Source organism: Xenia sp. Carnegie-2017, unplaced genomic scaffold (genome assembly GCF_021976095.1).
Source record: "Xenia sp. Carnegie-2017 unplaced genomic scaffold, XeniaSp_v1 HiC_scaffold_6, whole genome shotgun sequence".
Classification (NCBI taxonomy): domain Eukaryota; kingdom Metazoa; phylum Cnidaria; class Anthozoa; order Malacalcyonacea; family Xeniidae; genus Xenia; species Xenia sp. Carnegie-2017.
This window is the reverse complement of record NW_025813526.1, coordinates 5,538,857-5,561,161: the sequence shown is the minus strand read 5'-3', so window position 1 is coordinate 5,561,161 and position 22,305 is coordinate 5,538,857. Positions and strand designations below refer to the sequence as shown.

General features: G+C 33.1%; 3 protein-coding genes across 3 annotated transcripts; 1 reads left to right on the top strand and 2 right to left on the bottom strand.

Moving 5' to 3' along the window:
- Window positions 1–652: 652 nt before the first annotated feature.
- Window positions 653–2,942, bottom strand: LOC124456993. Its single transcript, XM_047007292.1, has 6 exons — window positions 2,841–2,942; window positions 2,654–2,758; window positions 2,513–2,575; window positions 2,224–2,451; window positions 1,898–2,160; window positions 653–1,817 (listed from the first exon to the last, which is right to left on the bottom strand). The coding sequence occupies exons 1-6, from the start codon at window positions 2,940–2,942 to the stop codon at window positions 653–655; spliced, it is 1,926 nt and encodes a 641-aa protein (XP_046863248.1).
- An 8,560-nt stretch (window positions 2,943–11,502) lies between these two features.
- On the top strand, window positions 11,503–12,138 carry LOC124456992 (protein ALP1-like). Its single transcript, XM_047007291.1, has one exon. It carries the CDS (start codon window positions 11,503–11,505, stop codon window positions 12,136–12,138), a length of 636 nt encoding a protein of 211 aa, XP_046863247.1.
- Window positions 12,139–14,083: 1,945 nt separating this feature from the next.
- Window positions 14,084–20,267, bottom strand: LOC124457721 (nucleolar protein 10-like). The gene is made up of 4 exons (XM_047007914.1): window positions 20,200–20,267; window positions 18,213–18,245; window positions 14,449–14,603; window positions 14,084–14,209 (listed from the first exon to the last, which is right to left on the bottom strand). The coding sequence occupies exons 1-4, from the start codon at window positions 20,249–20,251 to the stop codon at window positions 14,144–14,146; spliced, it is 306 nt and encodes a 101-aa protein (XP_046863870.1). The 5' UTR covers window positions 20,252–20,267; the 3' UTR covers window positions 14,084–14,143.
- Window positions 20,268–22,305: the final 2,038 nt, after the last annotated feature.

The window sequence follows — 22,305 nt, the reverse complement described above, 5'->3', positions numbered from 1 at the left end:
AAAATTTGGTAATATTGACAGTCCTTGGACTCACCAATTGCATGGATTATGTCTTTTGTAATACTACTTGGTGGCAGGTGTGATGTTGCTTCTTGAATAGCTTGAAAATCTGCCTCACTAAACGTTTTTCAATGATACAGATGATGACTTAGAGGAAGTTTCTTGCTAAAACAAGTTTCTCTTTGCAATAACTACTCTTGCCTCCAAAGGCACAATTTTTGGAGAAATTCTTTCAAAGTGGCTTTCAACCCAAGTCTCAGCTTTTTCAGCAGGTGTTAAGGCTTCATTTTACATGTCGAATACTGGACTTGTGATGATTCACACTCTTCTTCATCTTTTGAAACTTGTTCTTCCTGTACTTGCAAGGCTTCTTGACGTATTTTTTCTGCATTTATTTCTTCTGACTCTTCATCTTTGCTTTCATGATCAGCAATTTCCTTTAAGTTAGTGGTCAATTTTGAAATGGCTTTAGATATGTTCACATCTTCTCGGTCGGTGTTGCACACATTGTAATATTTCTCAGCAGTCCTCACATCATGCGTCATTTGTCTTGCCAACTGATCTTTTGTTATGGTGGAGTGCTGCTCTCTTTGCAATGATATTATAGATTTGCGTAAGTTACTACTTTTCAGTGTTCCAGGTAAGTCTATGTTCAACTTTTTCCGAACTCTATCAGCCTTCTACTAACTTCGGCTCTCATCCAGAGCTTTTCCAGAAATGGCAATGAAAATGCACCTCTACTATTGCTTCTGCCAGGCTCAGGACGATGATGAGAAGACAATGTAGCAAAAATTTGCCTCATGTTATTTAAGTAGGCATCTGCTATGCATTTTAGGGTATTGTCCCAATATAGCTTTGCGGGACCTAAGGATTGTGTCTTGTGTAATAGTGTTTTTGTTACATAAGTGTGCTCTATCCATTCCCCTTTTTCAAACTCATCCACAGTTAAGTTTGCAAGTGCCCCGGATCGTTGGGCACTTCCAAGGACAAGCATTAACATGAGATAATCTCGGACTGTGCAAAATTCATTCACTTCAATGTAGTAGTTAGGTTTTTGTGCTCTAGCACAAATTCCTTTCACTTCTTTCAATATTGAAGTGTTGGTCAACTTCTCAAAGTCCTTTGACCTCAGCCGTTGTTTTTCTGCTTTTTTTCTATTTTCATTTTTGCGTTGTTGACTAGCCGTTCTGAATGAAGATGGCCAACATTCCAATCTTTTTATTGCACTTTGAATTAATTCAAATTGCTCTGAATTTAACTGAGGGAAAATGTTGTTTATCATCACTTTTCTGGCAAGCATAAACTTCAACCATAACTTCAGAGAGACAACATATGTTTTTAGCGTGTTTGGAGCCCTTGGCTTTTGTAAGAGATCGTTTCCAAGGAAGAATGAATTTCTTAGCTGATCTAAGCTTTCATCTTGCCACAAGATGGATGCGTCATTTGGTTCATCTTGTAGCTCGTAAAGCAAGCGACAAATCCGACGAGAATGATCTGATGCATCCCTTGGTTTTCTGAACTTTCCTTCAAATGATATCAAGTATTGGTAAAACATTTTGATAAGAGGCAGTTTTTCTATTCTTTTTATTCTTTCCGATGAAAGCTCATCTTTCGGTTTCCTTGGTCTTTGGGACATGTTTTGGACTGCTTGTTCGACATCATCATCCTCTGTTGTGTTTTGTTGTTCTTCTTCATGAGGTACAAACTGTGAGTAATTTACGTAGTTGCTTCTTTCTTTCCGTCGTTTTGCCATTGTTTTCTTCATTTTCAACTCATCTTTTTTATATTTTCTTGCAGCAATGGCTTGTCTGTTGTAACTACAAAATAGTGGAATACGTAATGACATCACCACTGGTTAGATAGAGAATGCTCATTTAACAAGAATTTTTTGTCATACCGATTATATTCTTCACTTTCCCTTTGAAAGCGATGAAAATTAATTAGGTGTTTGTCAAGTCTAATTAGAGTTTTTTCACAGTTTATAACAGGACATTTAGTTTTTCGTTGTCTTGCAGATTTTGGATTATCTTTTAAAGCTCTGTGCTTTGAGGCCAACGTTTGTGCACGACGCTTGGACATTTTGTGGTATTTTTTTAAATGAGATGATAAATACTTGAATTGTCCTTTGCACTGAGGGCATCGCTTGTATCGTCTTTGCCACTGAATAATTAAAATATTAAATTGACAAAACTTCAAATGAAAGCATCTAAAAAAGTTTTTTACCTTTTTGTTCTTCTTGTCAGAATAATACTTACTTTCAGAAAGTGTTTCTATTTCCTTCAAATATAAATGTGTAACAACTAAAAATACAAAATCAGGGAAAGACACCGAAAATAGCACCTTCTCTTCTCCATTTGAAGACACGTCATCCCCAGGCGTTTCGTCAATTTCTTCCTCAGTTTCACATTCCAGTTCTTTTCTTCTTTTTTCGGGAGGCTCATTATCACTTTCCTTTTGGAAAAAGGTTTGTTAAATTTATTCATACAATGTAAAATTGAATAGATAAAAATACCTCAAAATGAAAAGCAATATTTTTCATTTTGTGCCTTGTTCTTGTTGGACTGTCACAAATCTCCTAAAAATGAAATAAAACATATTTCATATAAAAAAAGCATAGATAGTAAAGCTTTGTTCTTTTTAGTTACAAAACTACCTCTTCGCTACTACTTGATGACAGTTCACCCTCTTCTTTTTCTTCATTCGATGATGTTTGAATAATCTCTCCCTCCTCTTTTGATGTTGTTGATCGCCACTTTTTCTATAAACAAATTTGCTTGCCTTTTGTAATTGAAATTGTTGGCAGTTCCATAAATTCTAATGAGTGCTTCAGGTAGAAGCACCGAAGATGCAAAGTCAAATAGATTACTGGCTTTGGTAATGTTGTATCTTTCAAGAATTAACTGCAATGTCTCCTCATGTTCATTCGTTGTAAAAAAACCCATTGGGACATTAAAGTTTAAGTCATCTCGGTCACGGAAGACTTATAAAAAGTCTGTATCTTTCACAATCACCTTCACCCTGTCAGATCATGTCCAAATCTTCAGCAATCTCATTAAAGACAAGTTTTACATTGACTTTTTTTGCTGACATCTTCCTAAGTAATAAAGATGAAAAATGGATTTTTTTGTAATTTTGCTAAAAAAATTTAAAGATTTATCTCCCCCCGGATTATTTCCACTGTCACCAAAATTAAATGGTTACATTGGCCATTGAATGTCCTTACATATACCTTTAAAACATTAAAGAAAATAGGAAATTGACATTTTACAAAAATTTCAAATTTTAAAGCTGTATCTCCCCCCCTGGATTTTTTTAACAGTCACCAAAGTTAAATGGTTAGATTGGCCATTGAATGTTCTTACATATGGCTTTAAAACGTTTAAGTAAATAAGTATCACTTTTAAATAATTGGAAAAAATGAAGAAAGTCAATTTTCCCCCCCTGGATTTCATGGCGGCTCGAGACGCTCAAAGGCATTTGCCTAGATTTGGTAATGATAAAGAAGATAGCATGGTGTTCTTTTCTTAAAACGATTAAACAAATGAGTTATGGACTCGGAAGGGTATACACTTAACAACAAGTTTAACAATATATCATCTGTAGTAATGATGACAAAAAAAAAACACTGCAAACTAGATTGACAAAGTTCAAAAACCAAATAAAAAGCAGTTGCAAGCATAAGAAGCACGTTACATGCTTAAGATGAAGTTTTAATTTTCAAATGGAAGTTGAAATACAAAGATGAAAAAATAAAAACATGGAGTGAAATGATATTGTCAAAGTTTACCCTCTTTTTAAATGAAAAACTTTAAATTTTCGTATCAAGCAGGTTCTTACATACCTTATGTTGCTAATTATTAGAAAAAGCTAACGAAAAAGCTTCAGATTCCCCCAAACGAACCAAAAACACTCCTCTCTCAAAACAAGGTGTTTCCAATATGGCTGCCAGGTGAAAAAGGAAGTGAAACTTATAAAACAGGCGTTTATTGGAATAAACTTGTTTTATAGATATAGTTTAATATTTTCTTAAACATGTTAAAGCCATATGTAAGAACACTGTATGCCAAATATACCATTAAACTTCGGTGACTGTTGAAGAAATCCAGGAGCTTTTACAGAATTATTAGAAGAAACTTGTTTTAAAGATATATTTTCTTAAACATCTTAAAGCCATATGTAAGAACACTACATGCCAAATATACTATGAAACTTCGGTTACTGTTAAAAAAATCCAGGGGGGATATGGACCATTTAAAATTTTATATTTTTGGAAAAAATCAATTTCATATTTTCTTAAACATTTTAAAATGATATATGTTGTAAGATTATTAGATGGAAAATATAACCATGTAATTTTGATGACTTTTAAAAGAATCCAGACTTTTAAAAATGATATTTTACAAAAAAATAGAATCAATATGACAGATACTCCTGAAAGTAAGATTTAAAGACAATTTCCCTTCAATCCACAAATTTCCATCAAAAAAAGTAAAAAATCAACAAATTTCCAAATAATCAACAATATTCCACATTTTTTGTCTTGGAGGTAGTTTATTGAGATTTTCCCAAAATTTGTAAAAAAAAGCACATTTAGATAGCTTATAAAATGCCAATCATAGGTAGCTAAGGACAAAATTTCATATCTTGAAAAGTAAGCATATTAAACAAATAAAAAAGATATTTTTAAAAAAAAATAGGATCAATATGACAGATACTTCTCAAAGTCTGTATGGCAAAGTCTCAAAGTCTGTATAACCATAGACACACGCACATGGCCATTTTTGTAAAAACTGAATAAGATTTAAAGACAATTTCCCTTCAATCCACAAATTTCCATCAAAAAAAGTAAAAAATCAACAAATTTCCAAATAATCAACAATATTCCACATTTTTTGTCTTGGAGGTAGTTTATTGAGATTTTCCCAAATTTGAAAAAAAACACACAGTTAGATAGCTTATGAAATGCCAATCATTGGTAGCTAAGGACAAATTTTCATATCTCTTAAGGGTAAAACGACAATTAAGAAAAAGTAAATCAGCCAGTTTTTGTCTAAAAATGAATCAAACAACATAGCACAAGAATAATTTGTTATTAGAACACTCATGCAGTGTTTGGTGCTTCAATATTAAAAATTCCTTAGATAAAACAATTTTTAAAATCCACAAATTTCCACGATGGTCCTAACTCATTTTAAAAAATCAACAAGTTTCCATAAAAAATCAACAAATTTCCACAGATCAACAAATTTCCAAAATCAACAAAATTCCATAATAATTCAATTTGTTCAGATTTCAGCATAAAGATCGAATTTTTTTGAAAAAAGCACAGATTCATTCTAAGCATCGCATTTTACTTAGGGAACAATAGCTTTTTCTTTTCTGAGATATTTTAAGTTAACTTTTTCAAAATTTGGTCTTCGTATGAAGAAGATGTATCAATGAGTGAACTACTTGACACTACCTAGACTTTGCCGAAAAAGAAAAAAAGAGGTAGGACCATCGACAGGGTTTCGCACTGGAAGGTCGGGGGAGGCAGGGGAGTGCACCCACGAAATTTCAGCTCACGCGGTGAAAAGGGCGTGGCCTTTTCAGAAAAGTGGAAATTTGTTGATTTTTTTTTTGTATTATTTTTTAACTCCGCCCCTTTTAGAGATACAGCCGTCCCCAAGAGGTATGTAATTGTGTGTCAGCAGCACTATCCTCATGCAAAAGCAGGTCACCAAAGACGGCCTCGTTACTTCTTAAATGCCATTAAAGTATCGATCAACAAATTTCCAATGGTCCTAATTAGGGCCAGGATCATAGTGTCATTTTGTGGATTTCGATCCTCATAATTACAATTTTATTTTTCAAAATGACAACCGTCATTTTGTGGATCCCGTCAAAATGACAATTGCCATTTTGAGATGTGATTTAGTGGAAAAAATTGTGCAAACTCAGGATGTATTTGTCATTTGATTGATTTTGTTGTAAATATGTGGATTTCTATTTTACTTTATTTAAGGGAATCTATTGGGTATTACTTAACGAGTTCTTGAATGTTGCATTATAATTGCCTCTTTATGATACTGGAAGAATTTGCCATGAATAGTTAATAATTAACCTGTTAATACTAATTTTTTAAGATATGGCATAAAAAAATGAAAATTTTACAAAAAAATTCAGATTTAAATAGAGCGTTTGATTTTCTACATGATGATATCTTTTTTGCAATATTTATCGATTTTTGACATATTTTTAAACTTTTTTGAAGTTCAGCAAAAAATTGTTATTTTGTGGGTTAGTTGTGATTTTGATGATTTTTATTTTGATCGATAATTAGTAAATTTGTTTTATGAAAATTTTTATGCCTACTTAAAGGTAATGTTCTTATTGAATCGCTTACCTATCATCAAAGCCTGACCTCTTAATTTTAATGAGTAATTAAGAAAATTATTTTATTTGTCCTTGCATGGATTTTTAATTGTTAGTAAGTGAAAACACAAAAAAGGTCAGTTTTGTCATGTTAGTTTATTCATGTTATTTATTGGATTAACTGTAATTTTGTTGATATTTGTCATATTGTTTACAAATTATTATCATTATTTGGATATTTTGATTTTAAGTCAGTATTTTTTTGTCATTTTGTGGTTTTTTATTAAAGATGGTAACTTACCTACTTTTTAATCAATCATGAAAAATAGAACATCACATAATAAAGACGATAAAATAAATTTGGTTTTGAGTAAAGGCCTTTAACAAGAATTAATGTATTCATATAAACGTAATACGATTTTGTGCAATTTCTCCATGGGATGCATTTTTTTTGATGTATGTTTTTAGAGTTACCCAAATTCTGTGAAAATTTGGCGTGGTGACAGAAAACTTCATAAAGGTAGCAGACCTTGAAAAACCACTTTTTAACACTTGGAAAGTAGAGTGTACTTGTGTACCTTGTTTTAATCAATATCATTGAAACTTTGCAGAAATTTTGCGCATGCTCAACTTTATTAGTACTCCAAGCTTAATTAAATTTTGTTGAATCCTGTTTGATTAATCAATAGTTATGTGTTTGTCTTTAAAATGTAACGATCGTTATGTTAAAAGCAATAATTTTTTGTATGTGTGTAGTATTACATCTCAAGTAAACTATATCAAAATTTCATAAAACCCCCAATTTTCCTTCTTAAGAAATATCTCATTAAACTTTTACAATTCTATCAATTGATATTTTGTGGATATTTTTAAAATTTTTGTTTTCATTATGTTTATTTAATTGTCATTTTGTGGATAAACCCTTGAACTTCAATGGACTCTTATTGATTTTTTTTGAAATTGTTAGTAAAGCTTGTCAATATGTGGATTAATTGTCATTTTACGTACAAATTGTCATTTAGATGAAATATTATTGTTGTATTTTGGATTTTATGATTTTTTTGGTCAGTTTATTAAAGTCATTTTGCAGACAATTAGTTTTATTTTAATATATCACGAGAATAATATTTCAATAGAACGTTTTTTACATCAAAATGCAGGCACTGATGTGTTGCACACTTGCTACCTAAAATTAAGACATCTCATATTAGTAATAAGAAAATAAAACCGTCTTTTCATATTGTGGATTACTTTTTTGTCATTAAGTGGATGATCCTGAATAATTTATAAAAATGTCAGTAAAAATTGGTAGTTTATTGTCATTATATGGAACTATGTGTCATTTTGTGGACAAATTGTCATTTAGATGAAATAATATTGTCATATTTTGGATTTTATGATTTCTTGGTAGTTAATTGTTATTTTGTGGATTAGAAATTTTGCTTTATATATCAAAGACAATCTTTCAATAGATCGTTTTTTACATCAAAATGCAGGCACTTGATGTGTGGCACATTTGCTACCTAATATTAAAACATGACATAGTTATAATAAGAAAATAAAGCTGTCTTGTCATATTGTGGATTATTTTTTGTCATTAAGTGGATGCTCCTAAATATTTTATGAAAATGTCAGTAAAAATTTGTCATTATATGAAAATATATTGTCATATCTAGGATTTTATAATATTTTAGTCATTTTATTATTGTCATTTTGTTGCATAACAGATTTTGAACTCAAAATCTACATTTTGATAATAGACCACAAAATGACAAAAAAGTTTACCTATGATTAAAAGGTTATAGAATGAGTGAAAAACAAAGCTAGAACCAGCCTATTTGCCGTTGCAAAATAAAGATTCCTAAGCCATTAAATACTAAATATATATTATGATAAAAATTTAACAATTTGACCAAATTAATTTCTGTTTTCGCAAAAATACTAGGAATAATGCCTAGATTTCATTCTCGAAAAAGTTGGGCACTTTAATTGTTTTTGGCGTTGAATTAAAAAACAAAAATTACGATCAAGTTCAAGTTCATCAATATTTTCTGATATGTAAAGCTTATCTCAAGTGAATCAAAGAAATACAAAAGAACATAAAAACTGAAAAGTTATACTGTAAATGTCAGAATTTTACTAAATTTTAATAGAAAACTTATATTTGATTTTGTTGAAGATAATTGTTTAATAAATGTGATGATAGCAAACAGGTTTTGTTTGAGATATTATTAGTATTCTCTCGAATTTACACAATTCTGTTTTAATTTAGGTATGATTCTATATATTAAAACTTGCGATTTTTGTCATAACACAAACTGCGTTGATTATTAAATACATTAAAGCGGTGAAAACAATTTTTTGCATCTTGGTTTAATACAAAATTCACATTTTCGATTTTGTTGAAGTCAGTGTCAGATTGTACCAGTCACAGGTATTGAAGATAATTGTTTAATAGATGTGATAACAGCAAACGAATTTTGTTTGAGATATTATTAGTATTCTCTCAATTTACACAATAGAAAGTAAAATAATTTGTATATAAATATTATTTTTATTGAATAAAATATTTTTTACATAAATAATGTTTTATTTAATGAATTAAAACATTTTCCCTAATAATGGTAACAATCCTATAATTCCTCCCTTTTCATCTCTTCTTTTACCCCTTACATACATTTGTCCTCTAAATGCACCTTTACCCAATTGATTATTTGCAATTTCAAATGCTTTATCCATTAAAGGCGAATTTACACTTTTTTTGCTTTAAAACCCAGTATTACTGATATTGCTAAAGCTCTTGCAGCTTTTGCAGATTTTAACGCTAAATGTTTTTTACTTAATGCTTTTTTAAATCCAGATTTAAGCATATTGCGAATTTTAGAAACATAATAAATCCACCTTTTGTTGTCTTCCTCCTCTTTGTCGATCAGTTCTCATTTTTTTGTAAATAATTTTAAATATAAAATACTATTTAAAAATTTAAATGTCTTTTTTTCAAATATATATATAAGTTACATATATAAGTTATATATATACCATAAGTAAACACGCTGGTAAATACTTCTGTTTGGTAAGATCCGAAAGTAAGTTTTCTGAGGATTTCAAATAAATCTTTACTTTTGTGGCCCAAATTCGTGAAGCTTAATCTAAAGCCATGCAAAGTCAACTGTGAAGGTACCACAGGAATGAATGAAAGAATGAATAATTTTATTTCAACCTGCTAACCATTGTCAACAAGTGAGTTGTTTCTCAATTTGGGCGTGCGCAAATTTAATACAAATGAATTTTAACAGGAATACTAAATTAATAAAATTACATTCCATTGACTACAAAGTTAGGTAAATATTTACATTTAAACATCACGAATTTATTTGGGAGTGAGCAGCAATTTTGTTTTGAAAGGACGTTAGAGAGCATGATTCTCTGATATCAATAGGTAATAAGTTCCAGATTTGTGGACCATTTATTGCAAGGCTATTTGTTTGTGGCTGGGGTAAGCTTAGGACTTTTTTTAATACCACAAAGTTGATAATCAGTAGACGCACTTTTAAAACTAAATAAAGTAGTAAGTGATTTGGGACCTATTGAAATTTTGTTAAGTGATCATAAAGCTGGTGGTATAAAATTCTCTCCATAATTTTGTTGAGTACCGGTAAAACAAAAATCGGTTTGTAGTTGGTTGTCAAATTCTTTTGGCGTTTTCAACAATGGAGTAAGTCTAGCATTTTTCCAATCATTAGGGAAGTTACAAGATGTAATAGAATGGTTAAATATAAATGTCAATGAGTCAGCAATAATAGGATTCAAGATAGTACGCTTTTTATAACCACGCTACAATCTACTTGTGTTTCATATCATCTGAAAGAGCGTGTTTCAAGGATTTTAAATATGTCATTATTATCATGGCCCAAAGTCCAGGAGCGAATCTAAAGCTTGAGAAAGGTAGAACATTTTGCATTAATTAATATTCATGTTGTCATGTAGCATTATTTCACTCATGTCTAAATATGCCTGATTTTGAACTAGTTTACACGCTGCAATATAGTTGTGTTTGGTATCAGCTTAAAGATCTTGTTCTGAGGATTACAAATATGTTTTACTATCCTGGCCCAAATTCGTGGAGCAATTCTACAGCGAAGAAAAACATAAGTATGTGACTTTCGCGTTAATATACGCGGTATTTAACTGGCATGCATATATAAGCCTAATTTTGAACTAGTTTACACGAGACCGGATAAGTTTTCGTCCGCTCAAAACTCGCGCCGTTAGCCCTTCCTTTACACTACAACACGCATCCGTACTAATTTTTAACATGTATCCGAAGAATATTCGTGCTGCTGTAAAAGCGAGCAAATAAAACTTGTGCGGATGAATATTTTGGCTGTACTGTGTAAACGCAATCCAGTTGTTTTTTCGATCGGATTCGATCCATACCCCTCACTATGTCTCTGATTTTTTCGGTAATATAGATGTATACAAAACAGTAGTAGCAATACATATATACACGAATCATGGACCAATGGAAGAAAAAACTTCCTTTAGTTTTATTCACGTCGGCTTTATTAAGCTCCGTTGCAACTTTGGAAATTATTCCGGCTGTTGTAATGTCATTAGAAAGAGAGCGTGAACGAAGGCAACGGTTGACAGCTATGACAGCCATTTTGGGCATGCAAACAAAAAAATTCAGCTTGCTTTTACACTCCATTAAAAGAGGGAAGCGAAAAGGAAGAAGGCGAAGGTTCTGGGTGAGACCAGCAAGGAGCTCCGAATGGTGGACGAATTTCATGAATGGTTTTGTTGTTGAGGAAGAATGGCGAGAAAATTTTCAAATGTCGAAAATGGCTTTTACCAAATTATGCAATTTACTTCAGCCGTTTCTCGAGAAAAAAGTTACTAATATGCACGTACCTATATCGGTTGAAAAGCAACTGGCAATAACACTATTATTTGTCGGACGAGGGTAGATATCGTAAAGTGGCAAATGCCTTTGGTGTATCGAGATCATCAGTCTCACTAATCGTTCGACGAGTATGCCATGTTTTGACAAAAAGTCTGGGATCCAAATACATAAAACTACCGCAAAATAAGGAAGAGACGCAAACTCTTGTCTCAAAATTCTTTGTTAAACATGGGTTTCCACAGTGCATGGGTGCAATAGATGGTACGCATATTTTCATTAAACGCCCCAGTACCTCACCAACAGATTACCTTAACAAAAAGAACAGGTATTCTCTTAATGTTCAAGCTGTTTGTGACTTTAAATATCGTTTCATGGATGTGGTCATTAAATGGCTGGGTAGTGTACATGATGCACGGATATTTTCTAATTCCAACATTAACCGTAAGTTTCGTGAAAATGAGAGTTTTAAATGTCAAAAACAAACTGTTGATGATGAGATGCCAGTCCCTGTGTGTATACTGGGTGACCCCGCTTATCCTCTCCTTCCATTTCTTATGAAAGAGTTCCCAGGTGGTGGCAACAGTGTGCAACAACAATATTTTGGGTGGCGCCTTTCTTCAGCGAGAATGGTCATAGAATGTGCATTTGGAAGACTGAAAGGCAGGTTTGGAATATTAAAGCGTGAAATGGATATCAACACTGAAGATTTACCATATGTCATTTATGCATGCTTTGTTCTCCACAACTATTGTGAAGGGGAAAAGCAGGTTGTTGCTGAAGAAGAAATAAGCAAAGCAATAGAATGTGAAAAACAATTCCAACCAGCATTCTGGGAAACAGATACACCCTTGGTAATAATGATGAACAAAGTGGGAAAATAATTAGAGACATTTTTGTAAAATTTTTTGATTGATGAAACCAATAACAATCACTTAAAATTTTCTAGTTAAAGTTATCGGATGATAATATGAATATTTTTAATTGTGTATTAGCTGAAAAAGGACATGTGTTTTAGCTCAATAAGAATAATCCAATTTCAGTGTTACAAACACAAAACATGAAGTCTAGAAATAATTTTCCAATAAAAAAAACAGCTTAAGTATAGAAAAATACAAATTTTGGGCTATTAAAAGCCAAAAAGTAAAGCATGGCTATCAAAGTTTGGATAAGATGGGAAAGATTGCGAATATCCATTTTGATGGTTTCTGTAGCCATGTTGGTCAGTTGGCAGCATTGGCTGTTGAAAGAACACTTGCAAGGAACTAAATCCATTGTTAATAGCTGATGTGAGATTTCCAATGCTTTCTTTTAAGCACTGCATGTCATTCTCATGTTTTCTATTGGCTTCCTCCATCATATCAACAACTCTTTTCTTGAGAACAACTTCTTCCTTTGAATTGCTAATTAATTGAAGCCTGTGCTCTCATCTAAAGATCGCTTCTTAGTCAGCTTTGAATCTTTCTTTTCTTTCAGATTTCTAATTAAATTACGTCTGAATTCACCCATATCTTTGACCTTGTGAGACAAATCTTGTTTATCTGAAGCATTTCTCTCAATTTCACTCTCAAATCAACTTCACTCCTTTCATATAAATCAATGGAATCATCGCATTGACTACTAGAAGATGTTGGTGAGATACTCCTAACATTTGGAGTTGAGCTTCCAACATTGCCACCATCCAGGTCAACGGTTTCAATTCCCTCTGGCATACTTTCAACTGCTGGAGATCCTGCCCAAATTTCAAAGCATTCGTCATACAGACCCAGCACAACTCTTCCACCACCACTTTTCGACCACTGTCCACAGCCTTACGAAAATTAGCTTTGATACGCTTTATCTTTGCGATATCTTTTCTTAGGTAAAACAGCTAAATTGTTGCAGTTCGGATAGTGTTCCATGCTTGTTTCATTTTTTGGGTAGGCTGCGCGAAAACGCTGTAGTATTTCTTCGTACTTGTTCTTGATTGTTTCCCAGTCGAAACCAGCATTACATTTATCAGATTTATAATCGATAACTACGCGCATCAAAGAGCAGTCTCTTCGTCACTCCAAACAAAATTATGATTTCGAACGCCATGTTTTAAGTGAAATGTATTACACATGCGCGGCTGTGTGCACAAGCTATCATAAAGTGTTCTCACTTCTCATAAACGACCCACGAACAATGCCCACGAATCCTTTCTTACCCATTAATAAGTGCTACAAAGCTAAATAGTGTGTAAACGGAAAGCGTAAACGCTCGAGTTTTAAACGACTTGTGTAAACACCTTCGCCCGTGCAAGTTTTTGAGCGGACGAAAACTTATCCGGTCTCGTGTAAACGTAGCCTTAAAGATATTGCTCTTAGGATTACAAGTATGGTTTTATTTCTTGGCCCAAATTCGTGGAGTAATTCTACAGCTTAGTAAATACTTATGAGTTTCACATTAATTAATATTTCCTGTACTCAACTGACATGTATATATATACCTGATTTTAAAGAGGTTAATACGCTGCAATATACTTGTGTTTAGTATTATCTTAAAGATCTTGTTCTGAAGATTACAAATAGGAAGAAAAATGTTTTGTATGTTGTTTCTTTGAATGAACAAATCATATAGATTATAAACAACATATAACTACAATAACAGCTTGCAAAAAACATTTTTAACGTTTTAGTTAATCAAATTTCTTAAGAATGAAAAAACTTACATGCAGTATTTTAAAAAACAAGCCAAACAAAACTGGATAGCAGATAGCAAAATGATTTTGGCTTCTTTGTGTATACTTTTTAGTGCTTCAAAGCAAGGTCATAATAACGGGACCTAAATTTGCCCCGATCTAGGCGAATTTTATTGTTTGATAATGAATAGTTGTTGGTAATAATGATTGGACACAAAAAGATGTTTTCAGAATATTTTTATTTTCTTAGAGTTATTTTTTTTACTTTTTCTTACGGATGACGTCTTTACTCCCTGCAAAAGATGGTAAGAACTTTGTAAGATAACAAAAGGAAATCATATTTATTTTTTGCAATGTTTTGAAATAAGCTTTATTTTTGATTGATCAAATAGTTTCAGAATCAGAATGTTTTCTTTTTACCCTACACGAATATAGCTTAAAAAACTCTGTTTTTGTAAACTTCACTACTTAATTAATCAAGTAAATTTTTAATGTTTATTGTTTGGTATATGTTTAATGAAAATCGTTTTACATTGTAAAAATATTTATGATTACTCGGCTCACGCCCACGCCCTTGGCAACGACCACGCCGTCCGCCGCGGCCTCTCCCGCTACCCCGCCTTCCTCGCCTGTTTTTGGTAGGGCAATCATCAGGGGCGTGCCCCACCTCACTGCATCTGTTACATTCTGAAATAATAAAGTAATAAAATAAACATATAATTTGTGTGAACAAGTGTGTCATTAGTTTAAGCTTACTGATTTCTTCTAGCTTTTCAACATATGCTAAAAAGTTGCGAACGATTAAGACATTAGAGATTTTCCATGTCCAACAAAATACAAAAAAACATGTCTCAGAATTGCAAAACAAAACAAATACTGCATTACAAATACTTAGTTTTGCATTTCGCAAAATGCATTTAGATGGTTGTTATAAAAAGCGAGATTGAATTTTACAGTGTTGCGGAGCTGCTTTTTATACTATATTCATTGGCATTCGCATACATGTATAAATACTATGTTAAGCACAAGTACAAAAAACACTTATAGTAGATATATTGTAAAAATTATGCAACAAACCTTTTTGCTTTTTTTGATTTGCTTCTTCTTATTAAAGGAGTAGTCAGACCTTAACACAACTTTCACTCATATGAAAGTGTATATTGTTCTTACCTCTCTCGCGAAATCCTAGGTTTCCAATTCAAATTTAACTTGAGATATAATGCCTTAAATGTGTGTATTTTTGCCTCTTGTTTGATCGCCATTGTGTACATGCAAGCGAAGCCGCAGTCCAGCAGCGGTTTTTCGTCGTTACGTCACTGCACGGTTTGGCGAGTATACTTAAATACAAATCACAATACAAACACAGATTTAAAGACACAATTGTTTCACTTTATTTTAATACAATTGTAAAAATGCCCTACTGTATGGTACCAGGATGTAACAATTGTTGGAAGAAAACCAAAGGTAGCAAAATATCATTTCACCGATTGCCAAACAACAAAAATCTTCCTCGAATGTGGCTAAGTCGTGTCAGACGCGAAAACCTACCTAAAGCAAATTCATGTTACGTTTGCAGCGCGCATTTTACGCCTGATTGTTTTCAAAATTTCTTAAAAGAGCTATTTAACATGAAAGCAAAGAAGACGCTAAAACCTGGTAGTTTACAGTCCATATTTCCATTCGTAAAATGGAAACCGGAATGTGAGTTGTCAAGCAATAGAGCCCAAACAAGAGAAAAAATTGCACGACGACAGGTACTGTTCTTTGTAATTCACAAAATTTAAACACCGTTGCCCTTGCATTATATACTTAGATGTTTTAAGTTTGAACATTTGTAATCCAGGCATGGATTTAAACGATTTGTAATCCTTTTTTTTTTCGGAGAAACTTTTATCTTTTATGTATTAGATGTTTTAATATATATTCTATTTAGGAAGTGTGGAGCTTGTTAGAAAACAAATTCATGTTACGTTTGCAGCGCGCATTTTACGCCTGATTGTTTTCAAAATTCCTTAAAAGAGCTATTTAACATGAAAGCAAAGAAGACGTTAAAACCTGGTAGTTTCCGTCCATATTTCCATTAAGTGAAATGGAAACCGGAATGAGTTGTCAAGCAATAGAGCCCAAACAAGAGAAAAATTGCACGACGACAGGTACTGTTCTTTGTAATTCACAAAATTTAAACACTGTTGTCCTTGCATTATATACTTAGATGTTTTAAGTTTGAAAATTTGTAATCCAGGCATGGATTAAAAGATTGTAATCCATTTTTTTGGAGAAACTTTTATCTTTATGTATTAGATGTTTTAATATATATTCTATGTAGGAAGTGTGGAGCTTGTTAGAACAGTGTAATAATGAGCCTAGAGAGTCCTCCAATATGGAGCATATGCAAGTTTACCACTCACTTCTCCTAAAATACTTCCCCAACGTCTTCACTTTTAGGTACAAAGGTATGCTTGCAAGAACCAAATTGGCAGTGATAGACCACAATGTAAACATGGCAGAAAACAAGCACTAGTTCAATGTGGAAAGCAGCAAGGGAAACAATATCGTGTTCCCAAAAGGGCGAAAAAATTAGGTAGCCAAGCCAATTATGGCGAGTAAGTCATATTCTTTTGTGCAAGGTATGATGGAAGATGTCTGTTGTTTTAATGTAAAAAATGTACATAACAAGCTTTCTTTACCAGCAAACATTCCAAGAAATATTGCATCTATAGAAAAGCCAAACAAAGAAAGTGTTTTACAAGCATAAATCAAGAATGGGTAAATAGTCCCCAAAAATATTTATGTATATATCAATATTTATAATTAATAATAAGAGAATCTCTAATAGTAAAGTAGCCCAATTTTTTGTTTTGCTATGCAAATTCATTAGCTAAGGCACTTTTCAATAATGTACACCAAAATCCTTGCATAGCACAAATAAAGTATTGGTTTCAGAGGGGCCATTATAATTTGTATTTATTGTTCATTTACTAAATCCAATTTATATTTTCATTTATTAGTAATTCATCATTAACAATACTTATAAATATGGCTATAATAGTTTACATTACCATTATTATTCATCAGCAAATTTAAAACCCTCAAAGACAAAGTCCTCTTCTAGACCTGGTGGTGGGAAATGTGCTCTAATGCAGCTAACAGCGCAAGATGGTAGTGGTACTCTGATTTCCCTGCAATACATTCCAACACCATCGAACCAGTTACCTGTAAGCCACATGTCTTTGTCTTTGTGTTCAGGTCCTTCTTCAGCTCTTGAACCATAGTGTTGTTTGTACTCACTCTATGCCAGTATAATACCCAATAATTTAAACAAAGATTTCGAAAAACAGGATTATCTGTAATACAGTCTGGAGGATCTATTCCCTCAAATTGTGCTGAGTCTTCATTCATTGTTACAACAGCTGAAATTTCTTTGCAACAAACACATTCTTCCACAATGGCTACATGTGCACCTATTCAGGTAAAACAGCAACTAAATCATTTTATATCAAAATATTTAAAGGTTGAAAACTCAAGTGTAATGTGATATTTGACATACGCATAACATAATTCGGCAGCGTAATTCGTGCGATGAAACATGTAAAAACAAAAACGACATAAATTGCAGAAACGAGTAAAATAATAGTATTTACCTGAATTTATCCTGAAGTCTGTTGCGTTCCGATACAGATTCAGTCGATGGTGCTGCGGCAACTTCGTCGAAGTCGTGCATAGGCTCGTTGCTAGAGTCTGTTTTAATCGGCTCATAAGCATATGGTTGAATCATGTTTTGATCGTTAATCATTTATTTGTAGTGTGAAACACTGCTTCTAGAATAATTACTAGAGGAATCGTTTGAGTTATCCGTATCCATTGCGCAAATTAATTTAAAAACTTAGAAAATAAAATGCAACTATGAATATGCTTATGCGCAATTTCTAGTTTTGCTAGTATATTTTGTCCAATGTTGACAACGATCACCGCGCAGTGATGTAACGACGAAAAACCACTGCTGGACTGCGGCTTCGCTTGCAAGTACACAATGGCGATCGAAGAAGAGGCAAAAATACACACATTTAAGGCATTATTTCTGGAGTTAAATTTGAATTGGAAACCTAGGATTTTGCGAGAGATGTAAGAACAATATACACTTTCATATGAGTGAAAGTTGTGTTAAGGTCTGACTACTCCTTTAAGACGATTCATAATAAAAGAGATATTTTATGTAGGTTTGAGTCAGCTGCATGCAAATGTTTTTAGCTATTAACATTTCTGAAATTCTATATCTATTCTGAAGAACTGGCTCACCTTCATCCCCTCTCTCTCGTTTGTTTTGCTTATCTGAAACAAAGAACACACATTAAACTGATTGGACAACATTCATGTTAATAAACACAATTCTTTTGAGACTATTCTTTCTCATAAGCTCGTTTAAAGGACATTAACGAAAAATTTATAGCTTATATTTGAACCTTTGTGATGTCTAACAACTAAAATAGCAAAAAAATTTTTCAAAAATATTTTGTTGCTGAGATATTTGCAGCAAAAGTTTTATAAATGTCGCCATCTTGGATAAAATTTTGATAAAATTATCTCGAGGGTAGTGACGTCATTGGCTGGTGAGCAGTGAAAACAACAATACAATATACTTTGTGATTTACGGCGTTACAACACATTTAAAGCGTATTTTACGGGGTTTTTTTGCTGTAATGGATGACATACACGAAAATGAACCAAGTGAGGTTCTGCCCTATCAATATGAACCTGAAATGAAGGCTGAAACAAGCGAAGAAAGCGGTTCCAAACAGGAGAGTGAGCAGAGCGACTTGTCCTCGTCGGAGGATGAAATAGATGCTGAATTTGAATGAGCAAATACTTGCCGCCTTCAAACTCTTAGTTGGTGTAAGTTTGGACATTGTACTTTGTCGAAAAAGGCAATCGAGTGTCTTTGTTGCCATGAAAAAGCGCTTGAATACGATGAGTATGAGGCTTTGCTAGGCCAAACAGAAACTCAAGGAGAGTAATGCTTGACAACTCACCAAGAATTTAGGGACAATATGCTGTCAGAAAGTGTGTTAAAGATAGATGTGTGTCGGAATCTTGAAGAAAACTGTCCCCTGTCTGATGAGGATCTGGAGAGAATACACAAGCTGTATCGATTAGTCGCATATCAAAGATGTTCTAGGTGGATTTTTCAAATTTTAGGGAATAAACATCGAAGACCATTTCCTGCTTGTGTTTATGCTGGCATGCGAAAACGCTTCGCTTCACCAGACGGACGTTATACACATTTTAAATACGCATGTTATTACGATATACCGTAAATTTAATCTTAGACAGACGCTCTTTGATGTTCTTTGTTATGGTCTGCAATTGCGATGCCATACATTGTCGAAGGATTGTCACGAACTGCGCAAAATCAAAATGCATGAGTGATCCGCCCAAAACTTGTATTCATTCATAAGTTATAAAGTTAATAGAAAAGTGTACTTCTACATTGTGCACGCAAACACGCACGTAAAATTTATGGATAAACGAAACTGTACAGTCAAGAACAAAACATAGCGGCTTAGAGCTTATCACCTATATAAAACTACATAATCTCGCAGACTCATATATAGAAATAATAAATTAAACTTAAACTCTTTGTTGGTCACAGGTTTCTAATATGGGAAAAGGAAATATTTCTACTGCACGAAATGTTCAGTGTACAAAACACGCTTATTGTTGTCTGGGCTTACACTTGGTATGTCGCGAAAGCCTCGTTGTAAGATCTGCTAAAATAAACGTTTCTACGTCTTATAACGACTAAATATTGGAAAAGTATATAAGCGTGATATACTACACAACTTTTTAATCTTAACAACCGCCGACTGTTGTTTTTGTTTTAAAATTCCAGTGAACAAATGTGCTATATTTTATAAAATACTATTATGTTATATTGTGTCATTCAGTGATACCAGCCAATGACGTCAGTAATGTATTCTGACATAATTTAGCAAAGCTTTTTTTCAAAAATGGCGGATAAGGATTCAACTTTGTCAAATTTTCTCGACAACAAAATTTAAAAGAGATACAGAAACACAAAATTAAGTATTCCATAGCTATCTATGATAAACGTATGGAAAAAAAAATTTCATTGCCATTGCCCTTCAAGCAAGGTTGATGGTGATTTAAGAAAATTGTATCAACTACTGTTGAACATTTCACACTTTGCCATAAAGACAAGTTGCAATATTTCTTTTCACATGCAGATACTAAGAAACTTTGCAAAAAATGTTACTTATCTTTTTACCATTTCGTGCTTCTTTTTCAGCCATTTCTAAATAGAAGGTAATGTTTATCATTAGCTGTACAGCGTGAACAAACTTATGACCAGCGCCGATATCGCACAGTGGTAAATATGCCATGTGCCCCGCGATTCATGCAAAAAGGTAGTAACAGTGCGTCATGGGGTACCGCGATAAGAAAATGCCTTGGGCACCGAGATGCGTAAACGCGGCGATGCTCATGCCTTTACAAGAGCAAACGGACGTTCAAAGCAAGTGACACATGATATAAAAATAGAATCATAAATACAATAAGAAATATCGTTATAGTTTGCCTCTGGAGAAAGATTAAATATTTATGCTTTAGTAACCATGTGATGCAGCATATTAATCTATAGAACTTTTGGAAGAGAAAAAGGCCATCCCAAGCATAAAAACAATCAAAATATGCATATGGTTGTGTCTAAATATATGTACTTATTTTACTTTGGGAAAAATTATTGAAACAATCTAGTTGCTATAAAGGATTGTTCACTTACATTTTTCCTTGCACACTGCCAATTAAAGACTTACCACGGTACACTCAACAAAAGTGAATGACAATTTATGATGCATGATATTAACACTGGCTTCTTAATTTGCATCTCTTTTGATGGACCAATCACATTACTACTTCTTTATGATGGACCAATTGCATTCCTAATTGGTGAAATGAAGAGAAAAGGCAGCAAAGCAAAGCCACTCCTTTGAAGATTTCAAACTGCCAGAAGAAAATTTCAGTTGTGTTCTCTGATAGGAAGTTACAGAATTTTGGTAAGAGTTTTGTCTTCTAAAAACATGAAAATGATCTCTAAACTGATCCGAGTAGGCTGTTGCTCATATTTTTGTAGAAGAAACTAACAAAAGGTAGAATGTTTTATTTTCTTGCTGATAAAAAGTAATTCCAAAGTCAGAATACTTGACATTGACAGGAAAATGTAACATACATACAACATACAATTTTCCAACTGGTACGAATATATTCTAGGATGTCCCCACTTTCTGACTTTTGTTGCCCTTCCAACGCCTTTAGACAAGTTAATATAGCTATCTTACCAGAAAGATAAAATTCGTGCGCAAATCAATATATTAGGATAAGAGACAGAGCTCTAATTTGCTTTTAAAAGTAGCTTACTTCACTCCTATCGTAGAAATGACTCATCATAGTGAAGTGCTAATACAAAATAGTGTAACGATACGATGATTCGAGACTGAATATAATCTATATCATTCTTTCCTATTCTATTAGGAATGTGACTGTTTCGCCCAATATCAGAGCTCATCAGCATGCCTAGGAACCACACCACGATAGGGTGGTGCAATTCCGAAATGGACAGCATTTTCTCATGATATAATACGAGAAACCTCTCAGCGCATTAAAGCAACCAGTTGCGTTGTCTGAAATTAATGCAGCAACAGCCCATTAAAGCAGCCAGTTGCATTGTCTGACAATGCAGCAATGGCGCATAAGAGCAGCCAGTTGCTTGTCTGACATTTATGCGTCAACAGTGCATTAGAGCAGCCAGTTGCGCATCAACGTATATGCAAGACAGTCAGTTTCTTTACTAATTGATTTTTCATAAAGCCCTAACAATACAAGTATTTGTGACATGTGTTGCTTGTCGTTGAAAAAAAAACAAACGTACTCACCACAATTATGATATTCCAATGTGAAGCTATAAGTTTGATTTAATGAAACAATGTTATCATTATGTTTCCATTGGAACTGTCTTGGTATTTCCCCATTTTAAAAACATTTAAGAGTTATGAGACGACCGACATTTTGCTTGTAAGGCGTTAGTATTTGACAACATCAAACGTCACGAGGAAATATTGTTTTTGAAATGAAAAGGAGTTCATTAATGTACAGCTCATTAGCAATTATTGGTCGCAATGCGTTTATCAAAAAAATATTTGGACTATGATCATATAAGTTCATTCTATAACGCTTTTTCGGCAAAGTTCTTTGAAGTAAAACACGGATGAAACAAAACACCTCGGTAGTGCCTCCTTAACATTTCATGAAAGCACTCTTTATTATTTGGCTGGCATACGGATCGAAGTTTTGACATAAATTGTGTCCTGAATGCAAA